Source organism: Charadrius vociferus, unplaced genomic scaffold (assembly GCF_000708025.1).
Source record: "Charadrius vociferus isolate BGI_N301 unplaced genomic scaffold, ASM70802v2 scaffold359, whole genome shotgun sequence".
NCBI classification, from domain to species: domain Eukaryota; kingdom Metazoa; phylum Chordata; class Aves; order Charadriiformes; family Charadriidae; genus Charadrius; species Charadrius vociferus.
In genome coordinates, this window is record NW_009661369.1 from 2,810,410 (window position 1) to 2,822,571 (window position 12,162).

At 40.0% G+C, this 12,162-nt stretch overlaps 1 protein-coding gene across 1 annotated transcript in view; it reads left to right on the forward strand.

Moving 5' to 3' along the window:
* The window catches only part of CDK19 (cyclin-dependent kinase 19), a 131,061-nt gene extending 119,568 nt beyond the window's left edge, over positions 1 to 11,493 (forward strand). Inside the window, exons 11-14 of the mRNA XM_009893627.1 lie at positions 1,154 to 1,251; positions 2,798 to 2,876; positions 6,879 to 7,145; positions 10,704 to 11,493. Coding sequence (XP_009891929.1) covers positions 1,154 to 1,251; positions 2,798 to 2,876; positions 6,879 to 7,145; positions 10,704 to 10,835 — 576 coding nt within the window. The 3' untranslated portion in view covers positions 10,836 to 11,493. The remainder of the gene's footprint in view (positions 1 to 1,153; positions 1,252 to 2,797; positions 2,877 to 6,878; positions 7,146 to 10,703) is intronic.
* The last annotated feature ends 669 nt before the right edge of the window (positions 11,494 to 12,162 follow it).

A 12,162-nucleotide genomic window follows, 5' to 3' on the forward strand; every position in this document is an offset into this window, starting at 1 on the left:
TGGAGAGACAGCCCAGTGTTGTCAGTCTGTTGGGGTCCATGGCGCATAAAGTATGGCAACAAGGAGATGTGGGAAGAAAGTGGTAAAAGTACAGACAATTTGATAAGACCACGTCTGCAAAGCAGGATTAAATACAACTACTGAGAAAGGAAATACAGAGAACTATCTTTCTTGATAAGGATGAGTGCTTTTACTGAGGCTGGTTACTGTACAATATATATAGAATATAGAATTGTCTGTCAGATTTTTTATTTATTGGAACAAAAAGCCCCAAATATGCATCCAGAAATCACATTCTTTTGCTGAATATCCAGGGAATTTGTGTTGGAGGCCTGGAAAATACAGTTTCAGCTACGATGTCGTTTGCAGAAGGAATTTTATTTTCACTGCTGACTTGAATTAAGAGAGTATTGTGTGAGAGCAGGATACTGCGTGACGTAATTTGAGCACCCAAATTTCCTACTGAGTTTTTCAGAATGTGATAAATAAATAACTAGAAATGGTATGCTATCCCTATAATTCCTGTTTCATACTACTAATATATTGTAATCCTCTTTTATATCCTGCTGCAGTCAACAGCATTCTAGCTAATAAAGGAGGGTCTGCTCCTTCTCTTTCTCATTTCAATAGCAATTAGAGTGGGATTGGGAGCTGCATGAGTGGCAGAGTGCTCTGACTGTGGAATGTCGCCATCGCAAGAGATGAAGATTTATAGTTTCTGTCCCTAAAGCGATATGGAGAGTCCTGGTCATGCTCAGTCTCTTCTGACACTTTTTTTCCTGGTGTGTCAGCAGTACAGAAGAGTATAAAAGCTATACATGTGCCACAACAAAACAACATGATTTAGAAATGGTGCTTTATGAACCTGTAATAGCTGAATTTAGTGTTGTTACAGCACAGTGGTTCAGCCTTATCGATTAATAAGCCTGATACAGTTAACTGTATTTCTTATGTGAGAAGCGTTTCACAGCCATAGTGTTTTGCAAGATGTGCGTTCCAGTTCTTGGGAACTTTACTGAAAAAGCAATGCTAACTTAGGCTTGTCTGGACAAGCCACAAATAACTTAACAATCCACAATCCAAGACATAAGTCATAGTTTGAAAAATGATAGTTTGATAAGTTTTTTGCTATTTTTAATGTTATACTTTGCAGCTTCAGAAGCTTCTTACTATGGACCCTACAAAGAGAATTACCTCAGAGCAGGCTTTGCAGGACCCCTACTTTCAAGAGGATCCTCTGCCTACATCAGAGTATGTATTGCCTCTTCTGTGCTCTTCAGGGGTGTCTTCTTTCTGCTAAATGCTAAGCCCTGATATGAGATGACAGCTGAAAAATTCATGGATACCTACCTATATCCATAAGAAGTAGTAGCTCATGCATGCTTAGTAGAAACTATTGGTGTAGTACTGAAGTTTCTGTATCTACTGGTGCCAGAACTGAGGGGTTGTAGACAATAATAACACACTAGTGTGGGAATTCTGAATGTACTACCAAAGCTGGTGTGACAATATTATTGCAATATTTGGAGAATTAATCTGCGCCTTGTTCTGCCTTACACAGCCTCACAGAGCCGTGTTCTCCATTGCCTGGTTTCGTTGTGCCTCTCCCTAGGACTAGGGGACTTCTCTGACCTACAGCCCCTTCCAATGCCCTCTTGCACAGGGTAACAGCATGAGGAGAGAAAAGTGAAGAGATCAATGACTGCTTAAAATCCCACAGGTCCCTTGTTCAGATGGCTTGAGAGTACAGATTTTATACCTTTTATATATTTTATTGTCATGAAAAATCCAAATTTTATATTCAGCTCCCACTGGCAGACTTTCCTCTTCCAGTTTCTCTTCCCAGTTTTTATAAGCATGATGGTTTGTAGCATTATGATGCATAGGAACTGGCTGCAGGGAGACTTCCACCTTTGCTTTCACTGCTTCCTCAGCTAGCAGGCAACACTAAATGGAGGGAACAGCCACTGGAGTGGAAAAGGAGTCTAGTTGAGACTAGTTGAGACTTTTTTGTCTTTCTTTATCTGTTTGGATAAGCCAAACACTACACAGCAGCTAGATTAGGAGCTGTTTACACACTTTAAAAAAAATCGTGTCACGTTGATTGTATTCTGAATGCTGGCACAGAAATATAAAAAACTGATAGTGGTCAAGATCTAGTAGCAATTTTCTATTTAGTGTTTATCTGATACTGTCCTTTGTAAAGCTATAGCTCCCCATGGATTACAGGATAACATTATGATAAAGTCTCTGCCACAAACACTAAGGAATGTTCCAAATCCCATTAGCCCGATGAATTTAAAAGCTATTTTTTCTCTCTAAGGAAGACCTGAGAAGCTAATTGAAAGCAACTCTGCAGTTGTGATTGACAAATATATTTAAGCCCGCTGTAAGCAAGGCAGACCCCTAAGACATTAATACTGTCTGGATCAGGCCCTTTATTCAGTGAGCTGTGCATGTTCCAACTAGGTGTTGTGGAACCTCTGACAGCGTATTTGTTCATTTTGCCATCTGGATCAACAAGTGGTTTCTGGCATTCAGGCATGCTCAACCGTGCCGTGATTTCTAAATGATGGCCTCATGCCAACAGCAGAGAGATCTGATGTTACGATCAGCACCTAGCTGCTGGTATCTGCTGCTGTCTTGGGTGCCCACAGTGCCACTCGCTTATGGAAACAGGACTCGTGAAATACAAGAAATTAAATTGTGTTATATTCACTTGTTTTCAGTATAGCTTTAAGTAAATCTATGTCATATGTACATATTTGTGCAGTGTTTACTGTTTACTGTGTTTCAGTGTATTTGCTGGCTGTCAGATTCCGTATCCTAAAAGAGAATTCCTCAATGAAGATGAACCTGAAGAGAAAGGGGATAAGGTATAATAAACTCCTTTCTTTTTTTTTTTTCTTTTTTTTCTTTTACATATGCAGTATGAAAGTAATGGTACTACCAAATGAAAACTAATGAAATATGAATACTTAACCAAAAAGTTGTCTCCCAGGCAAGGCTCTGTTAGCTCCCAGACAGATTAGAAGTATCGGATGACCTGGGGTGCCTCAGGTGGTATCACCAGCACAATTTGCCCTGACCTGTGGGGAATGAGCTGGATGGGTTATTCTGTCAGCAGTCACCTGTTTTCAGCTGCCATCATTCCAAGAGGACCTTGCTACCTCCTTGTGCACCGCATGATGAAATTACATTGTGCTCACATGAAAAGAATGGCATTTCCATTGTATGACTGGCATCCATCCAGCCATTTGAAAGTAGATGGCTGTCAGGGTCTCAAATAAATAGTGGCAGCCTGCTTCTGGCACTACATCAGAACATTTCATCCATCTGCACACAGTTTCCTGATCGTGTTTTAAGGGCCCTCAGACAAAGGAGTAATAAGGAGCATGAACTGTTCTGGTAGCAACAATCTGCTCTTAATACTCAGTTTCCCATAGCACCATAAACGTGGGCAAGAACTTGTTTGTGTGCGTAGTCAATTTTGGTGTGTCTGCACCATAATCTGACCTGTTTTGTGCATGTAGCTTAGCTGTGCTACGTGACTGCAGTTATTGTCCCATCATGCTGTGAAGGCTGGACAATACCGCAGTAGTGTATGAAGCGGGTTGTTATTTTCCCTTTTAAGTGTACAGTGAGACACCAACAGTAATGCACAGCTAGCAAAATGTGAAGAAAACAGCCTTAAACTATAATTATCTGAGGACAACATGAGAAGGACTGTTAATCTTTCGGAGAAACTGTTTGACTACATACATCTTCTGTTCTCAGATTTTCTGCAAAACATGAGAAACTAGCTTAGTTTGTCTATCACAATATATTTCAGACAGTAAATTTTGGGTTTGAAACAGATATTGTAGATTCGTCTGTACTGAGAACAAGTGGTAATATCCTGGATTTTTGTGTCCAGATATTTTTTTCAAAAAGAGGAAACAGGCACCTAAGCAAAAATACAAAGAAAGTCATTATACTGATTTGATTGTAATTTAGTTACTAACTTTGCTTCAACTGTCACTGCATGGAAAACAAGAACAAACCTTATGAATTAAAATGACTCTGGCTTTTGTTAGGTCAGTCTATTTAAGAGTAAATATCTTTCTTTTTCGGGGGGTGGGGGGGAGAGAACAATGGCATGTTTATATTCAAAACAGCCATTATATAAATGGTCTTTGAGATTGCTGGTGACAGTCACGTATTTACACACACCCCAAATTAAACTTTTTTCAGACCATTTAGGTAACTTAAGTCACGTATTACCCATTGAATGTGTTCTCACAGTGTAGAAAATATGAAGGTAAAGGATATTCTGAAAGTTGGATCTGTGCCATGTTTTGTTTCTTTATGAGGTTGTTGCAAGTGAAAGGTTTCCTTTTTTTTTAAAAAAAAAAAAAATAGTGTTAGTTTCTGGTTTGTTTTTAAAACCATACATGTCTGTATAGTCTTTTGGAAACTTAGAGGAGTTCCCTGTGTTTGTTTATTTGGAACTTGCAGCTGAATAAGCTTTAACATAAGCATCCGCTAATCCTTACCACAGCTAAAATGAGTGTTTGTAAAACAAAGTGAAAAGATTCTTTTCTCATTCAAATTCTGTTAGGCAAGTTTCTGCTCGGTTGGTTTCTAGGCAGGACCGGAATTTCATTTTGGTAGTTTGTGCCTGAGAGGTGACATGTGGTAATATGTTGCTAACTTCAGACTTTTTATAAGTTTATTCACTTAGGAACCACCATGAAATAGACTGACCTGAGGACATTGTTTTTGCTGGCCTAAGCTGTTTGTGTGTGCTAAGGTGGTGCAGCTAAACCCCAGCCAGAGTCTGACGGAGTAGATCTCAGTCTCTACCCAGGCAGTAGCAGTAGTAGCTGCACAGAAGAGCAAGCTCAGACTGGTCGGGTAAATCTTGTGCTAATATCCAAAGCACGAAACATGGGACCTACGACAAACTATTGGCTTTAATTGTGAGAGTTCCTGCTATGTTTACATGTACCAAAATTGCAGGTTTTCAGCTCTTACAGTAGCAACCACCTCACTTGCACCCAAACACCCCTGTGAAAACACAAATTTCAGAATTTTAGCACAAATACTGCCTTAGTTTTTGGTGCTTGTTTGTATAAGTGAAGCTCAAACCATTACTAAAAGGTAAATTGTTGCTTAACAGGGTGGGGTTTTTTTTCCTACACACCAGCTTGATTAACTTTTAAAATTATTAAAGTTTAAATCTCCCGGGGAACAGAAACTAAAATGGGATTTGAGGACTACAAGCAGGGGAGGATACATTATTGGTTTTGCTAAATGTGAAATCAAAATGCAATCCACCCTTAAGTCCTTGAAGATGCAAGGCTTCTTTGTAATCTTAAATGAATACATCACTGCAAATTTCATCTGAATGTATCTTGGGAGGCTGTTGGGATGAATGGCATAGATAAATGACATAAAACTCTGTATCTGAGGTAACTAAATGCCTTTTGGTGATTGGGGGCACCAAGAATTTTCTGCTAGTGGCAACTGGTTGTCATGATTTCCGAGAAACTAATAGTGTGAGGTTTTTATAAAAGGCTGCCATACCAGAGCTCTGATAATTACATAAGCAGATATCCTAGGAAAAAAAATACTATCCTGAAATGTTCCATGCAGTATATTGGAGGGAAGGTGGTAAAGCTTTTTAATTCAAGCCCTGACAACTGTAGGTTTTTTCCATGATGAACAAGTGACATCTCACATTTGGAGCGAAATTGCTTTTCTTTGCAATTCTCTTATGTGCTTCAGTGCTCTGATGGAAGAGTAATCCCCAGTGCTTGAAAGCAGACAGATGGGTGGTCTTTCCTTGTAACTGTCTAACCACGGAGGGCAGAGTTGCACTCTGCTGGTTTGCTAAAGTTCCCTCCCGTTCCTTAATACTCTTTTTAGTCTGTAGCCCTCTGAAGCCAGAAGAGTACAATGTCTTTTGCTCTCATGTTCCCCATCCTAACTTTTTTTTTCCTCCCTTTTGTTGCACCTTTATCTTTGTCTCTCTTGCTGCCAGGTCCTGTTGTCATCTTAATTGCCCACCTTCTCTTCCTTTGCTAGTCCTCTCTTTGCCTTGCCAGATTCTTCCCTCAGCTGTTTCCTCTGCTTTTGTCTTCAGCTATTTGTCTCTGGTCAATTTTCACTTTTCTGTTATTTCAGTAAGATTTTCTGACCCTCTATGTAGGACACCATGTATTCCCAGCATCCCACTCTTTACAAGGTACTCGCACAGGAGAGCAAAACGGTAATGAAACCCGTTTCTGGTTCTGCCACGGAATTTCCTCGCAACCTGGATGAAATTATATCATTTCTCTGGTCTCAATTTGCTTACCTTTCTGGCAGTAACGCTGCCAACCTCCTTCGGGTTATTGTAACATGTCATTTGTGAAAGTTTGAAAAGCGGTTTTGATTCTGAGTGAACAAGGCTGTTGAAGCACTTAAAATAATTTACTGTGGTTCACCACATCTGCCACTGAGCACTAGTGAAATTGGGGGGGGGTCGATTCAGTTCATTAGGCCATTACTGCTTTATAAATGGTTCCTTCCATCCTCCTCTCTGAGCGCTTGGCTAGCTGTAGGAGTCACTAGACTGTTCGTTCAACGTTAGTCTAGCTTGCTTTGTTACAGACACAAAACAACCACAACAAAAAATAAAAGTGAACCACAAATAGGATACCCCTGTAAAGCGTGCAAGAGCGTAACGAGGACGCATTTCTCCAGACACGCATCCTTACTGTGTTTTCCCCTTGAGCAGGCGGACCTGCCTCCTTCTCCACGGGCACGGTGGCACTGAGGTCGGTGACTCCATAAAGCTCACAAACTCGTTCAGAACAAGCGATGACGGTGTGTTGTGTCGCTCCTTCCCCTAGAATCAGCAGCAGCAGAATCAACATCAGCAGCAAACAGCACCTCAGCAGCAGCTGCAGGCAGCCCCGCAGCAGCCGCAGCAGCAGCAGCAGAACAGCACCCAGACCAACGGGACGGCCGGGGGCGCTGGCGCCGGAGGTGGGGGTGCAGGCGCGGGACTCCAGCACAGCCAGGACTCCAGCCTCAACCAGGTGCCTCCCAACAAGAAACCACGCATAGGGCCTTCAGGCGCTAACTCAGGCGGGCCTGTCATGCCTTCAGATTATCAGGTACTTGCAATTTTTGCTGCTTTGGATACCGTAGGGCGAAAATGTCATGTAACCTGAGCTGGTGGCTCTTTATATTAGATAAAAATGTGGGTTTAAAGTAAAAAGATTTTATTCTGTGGTTTGTAATTTTCAGTAGAATACCACTATGAGTCCTATCTGCTGCATCCTGTAAAGTGTTGAGGACTAGTCCACTCCGGGGAAGCACTTAAATATCTGCTTAACTTTATGTTTGAAAGTAATCTTATTGAAGCCAGTGGAACTATTTCATACACATAAATGCTGCGTTAGATCCAGTTCAGGATACTCAGCTCTTAGCAATATTAAATCCTGTGTGAGAGGCAGATCCTGAGAAGCAGAAGCAAAGTGAGAACTAGGCACTCTCATTTGATTCCTGCTTCATTCTACCTCATAACATCATGTGTATGGAGTGGCTCTGTAGTTTATTCTAGTGTCTTGCTAAGTCTTCTGATGTTAAAGAAAAAAATGCATGTTAGCACAGGAATGATGTTTTGGTTCATCAGTATGATTCATGCTCAAGCAAGGCACAAAGACAGGCGTTGTTTCTAATGTGACTGAAGTTGAATAGATTTCATGTTTTCCAGTGCAGTAGCATTCATAAGTAAAAGCAGCATCACTGAATTATTTTTGGATTTGCATACTTCTCTTTGCTTACTAGAATTGTATCTTCCACTGAAAAAGTGCCTTACACTAAATATAGGAAGTATTGAACTTACCAGGATCATCAATGCTTGTGAGTTTATACTTGCTGGGACAGTAATGAGTTGAAAGCAGAATAAGAGAAAGGTAGATATTAAAGTTAGATTTAAAAATTCTGTCTCTACTAGCCTTTAAGAGGATCCCACCTTAGAGAAGGGTCTTTTCAGGATGCTTTAAACTTAAAATAAGCAGCTTTTAAAAAACCCTGCTCTGGAGTTGCCTTGTCTTAGCCCTCCAGACCTTCTCCACAGACAATTGATTTCTCAGTGCCAGACATTTTTCTCCCATTTTTGTTTTACTCTTTTAATTACAAACGATCATGAAGGCATTGAGGGCAATTTAAGGGTAAAGACAACTAGGTTTCTTTTTTGAAAAGTTCCAGACAGGCTTGAGGTCTGGACAGATCACTACAGCTGTCTGACTACACAGTATTTACGACTGGCCTGCTTTGGTCTGTATTTTGAGGACTGGTGTGCTGCATTTGATGATATCCATTATAGAATCCTTATACAGCTCGCTGAATTGTTGGCAAACTTCCCCCTTACAAGTTGCTAGCAGTCTAAATCTGATTTTTTCAGATAGTGAGATTATTTTTATTTTTTTTTTACCCCCTATGTCTCCTTCCTTCTAGACTTTACCAGCACAGGCATCAAAAGGATGATCTGTATGTTTCCTTTACATCACTCGCTAAATTGTATGGTCTCATTATCCATTTTTACACTTGCATTTGGTTATCTGCCCTTAAATTCTAGCTGACTGTCTTCTGTTCCAGAAAGGAATGTCTGCAATTTGTCCAAGTCTGACTTCGTTAAAAACAAATTTTCTTCTGTGGAACAAAAATAAGCATGGGCAAGTTAATGCATTCTTGTAGTGTTATGGCATTAATTTTACTCCATAATATCTTATTCAGAAGTAGGAAGATGATTCTCTTTGCTTTGAGTTTCATTTAGCTTTTGATCTGAAGTCTGTGTTGAAATTTTTTCTCGTAGTTCTCCAACCCTAACACATGCTGCTTCTACAAATGACAGTGCAAATTCTTTGTTGAATTTTACTGAGCATTCCTGATGTGACCTTGGGCTTTTTGCTTAACATGATAAACTGATGTTTTCCATCCAGAATGAGTTCCTATAAAGCCATAGCAATTATCACAATTCTTTTTCTTTTCTGTTAGAAGTTGCAAAAACTTTCAGAATTTTGAGACAAATTCCAGGTTTCAGACACTCTCTTAACAATCCAACCATGCAGGCCAAGCATCATCTGGTTATTAACAGCATCCGTGCTTGCTGGGAGACATCTCTTCCAAAGCCAGTGTGCTGTTATCTCCCAAACTGACCCTTACAAACAAGTGAAGTTATACTGATATTATATTGAGATACAGGGGTCTGCAAGATTGGACTGTTACCTCTCTGTCTAACCTCACTGTGCTTCACCTTGAAAGCAACCTTCGTATTCCTACATTAGACAGAACACAGAAAAAGTAATGTGATATTTTTAGGGTGTAGTATGTGTTACAATTATATAAAATCAAAGGTATAAAGCTGTGTACAGAAACAAAGGGCAGAAGTGTTTTACACTGCTTGTACTGTAGGTTCCTGCTGTTCATCATCCAGCTGAAAAGTTGTCAGGAGGCTTCCACAGCTTTCCTGGTTGGGATCTGATGGTTAGATGAGACCACGGATCGGGGTATTGCCTTCACTGAGCAGATGTGTGGCCTGTGGAGGATGTGATATTCTTACAGACCCACTGTCTCCATGGGATTTCCATTCCAAACTTAAACTTCTCCAGAGGCTTTCCGTAACTCATAATCTTGATATTTAATCAGAATGTAGGTTCTTAACACTTTTCCTATATGATTGCTGTTGACCCTTGGATGTAGCCAGGTAGAACCATCCACTAGACAGTGAACAGAACTCTATTGAATGACTGCCTGACCCTGAACTTAACTTGGCTGGAAGCAAACTGCTGACTGCAAATAGTTTTGGGGTTTTTTTGTAGACTCTTCTTTCTTGCGGATTGGCGTGGGGGTTACCTTGCTAGAGAATCTTCTATTCATTGAGCAGTACTTTTCATGGAAAGTGGTTTTGCAGCTTGTGTGGTTTTGCAGCTCATTATTAATTCTGGACAGGAAATGGATATGGTAATAAAAGGGCAAATTCAGCAGGCTGGAGGTCTGATCCATGAATTTGGCTTGCTGAGCTAACATCCCAAACAATGGAGGGGGAAAAAAACATTCAGGAAAATGAATGTTAGGTTATTGTACATACACATGCACATCTTCAAGCAGTTGTCCTTGCTTCCAGTAGATAAGGGAGCAGGTTGAAAGACTCACCTAAAATTGTATTATTTTATCCTACTGGACATTTTTTAGTTTAGATAAATTAAGTAACTCTTAGGTCATGGTTGTCTTTTTCTCAAGAACAGAATAAATAGTTTCTCTGTAACGTTTTGTGTTACTTATCTCAAAAAAGGGTGTTAGTGGCTTAGCAGTTTGGTTTTGCATTAATAGTGCTTACAATAATGATAGACATGTTTAAGAAACAGCTGAATTTTGAAATGGAGTCTGTTCTCTCGTCTTGTGTATTTTTCCGTCAAAAAATGGGTGTGTACATGCTGTACTTCTAGGTGTCTGCCAGTGACCTTGGGTATTTTGTGTGCTGTGTTAAGGCTGACTACAGATCAGATTGATTACTTGTTTTATGGGACCTTAAACAGTAACACTGTTTGGCCAGCGTCTCAGACAGTCATATTTTAATGAGCTTCAGAGGGGTTAAAAGTTTCCTGAGCTGCACAGTCCTAACAGGCTGGTTTTCATTCCCCTGATCCCACTCTGTTTTCCTGCAGCACTCCAGCTCACGCCTGAGTTACCAAAGCAACATTCAGGGATCTTCTCAGTCCCAGAGTACAATGGGCTATTCCACGTCGTCTCAGCAGAGCTCCCAGTATCACCAATCTCATCAGTCCCACAGGTACTGAGAGGGCTAACAGACTGCACTCAGAAAGGAATGGACTAAAAGCCAGAAGACTCCAGCAATATGAAGTTCGTAACGATGAGAAGAACCAAAAATACAAACTATGATGCAGAATTAAAATTCACCATGACAAAAGGAAAACTTCACTCACTGAAGACTTCCCTCCCCCACCCCATCCCCTGTCCCTTTATTGCCATAAAGGAGATTCTCGTGAAGTTTTCCTTCTTCCCTGCCCTTGCATGTGCTCCATTGTGGTTACTCTAATGAACCCTTCTGATCTGAACCCAGCACTTAACTTCTTTAACCTTTGGAATTTTGAAGGATTCCTGGTGCACCTTCCTTATGCTGTAGTGATTGCCATAAATCTGTCTTTTCAATCTCTTTGATGGGATTTTAAAGTTTTAAAATCTTGAACTCCCAGGCTTTCAAGCTTGTATATAGTTAGTTTTATACTAGGCGAACCAGTTTAGCTATACAGGTATATTGCACCTTTTTAAAGCACTATGTTATTTTCACAGGATATTACTGTTTTGCTCATGGATGTCAAGAACAGCAAAATTTTACTGTTCCAGAGTATTTTACTATTCTGTTTTTATTAGTCTAGTTTTCAGGCGAGGTCTTAAAAATAAAAAGTTTAAAAAATAAAATAGAATTAAAAAAAGGAAAAGGAAAAAAGAAAAAAACCCACCCAAGTCTCTGCAGCGACAAATATGCTTCATGCTACTGGACTGAACGCCAAACAGAAGATTGCTGATATTTCTTAACTCATTCACATTGAATTCTTGAAATCACAGTGATCGTGCTCTGACTAGTTTTAAATGAAGCGTTATTTTAAATGAAACCAGGACAGTCACATAAAAAGGAGATGCTTTCAGGATCTGTTGGAACAGAAGAATGGAATGTCTTCCCAGGCTGGACACCAAAATAGTCAGGAAAATGTATCTACTGCCCTCAAGTCTCAGTAGAAATGTGGATGACGGGCTTGTTTTTCTGTTAAGCAGTGGATTAATGTATGTGAGAGGTCTATAAATTTAGCTTTCTTTCACATTCCTGAGTCAGTTTTCTAAATATAAAGGTGACAGAAATACTAAGACTTGCAAAAGCAAATGCATTTAATCATTTTATGTTAGAATTAATAATTAAGAGAAATTCTTGTGCAGTTTGAAAAGCATGTTGAAAATTGTTCCTTTTTCATGTTTATAATGCATATTCTGTGTCCCTCACATTGCTGTGATTAACCCAGATTAGTTACACCAGATGCGCTTGATTGCACTGAAATGTTTCTTTTTCCCTAGAGCAAACATGTTTTGATTGTGCCTAAGGACTGTAAG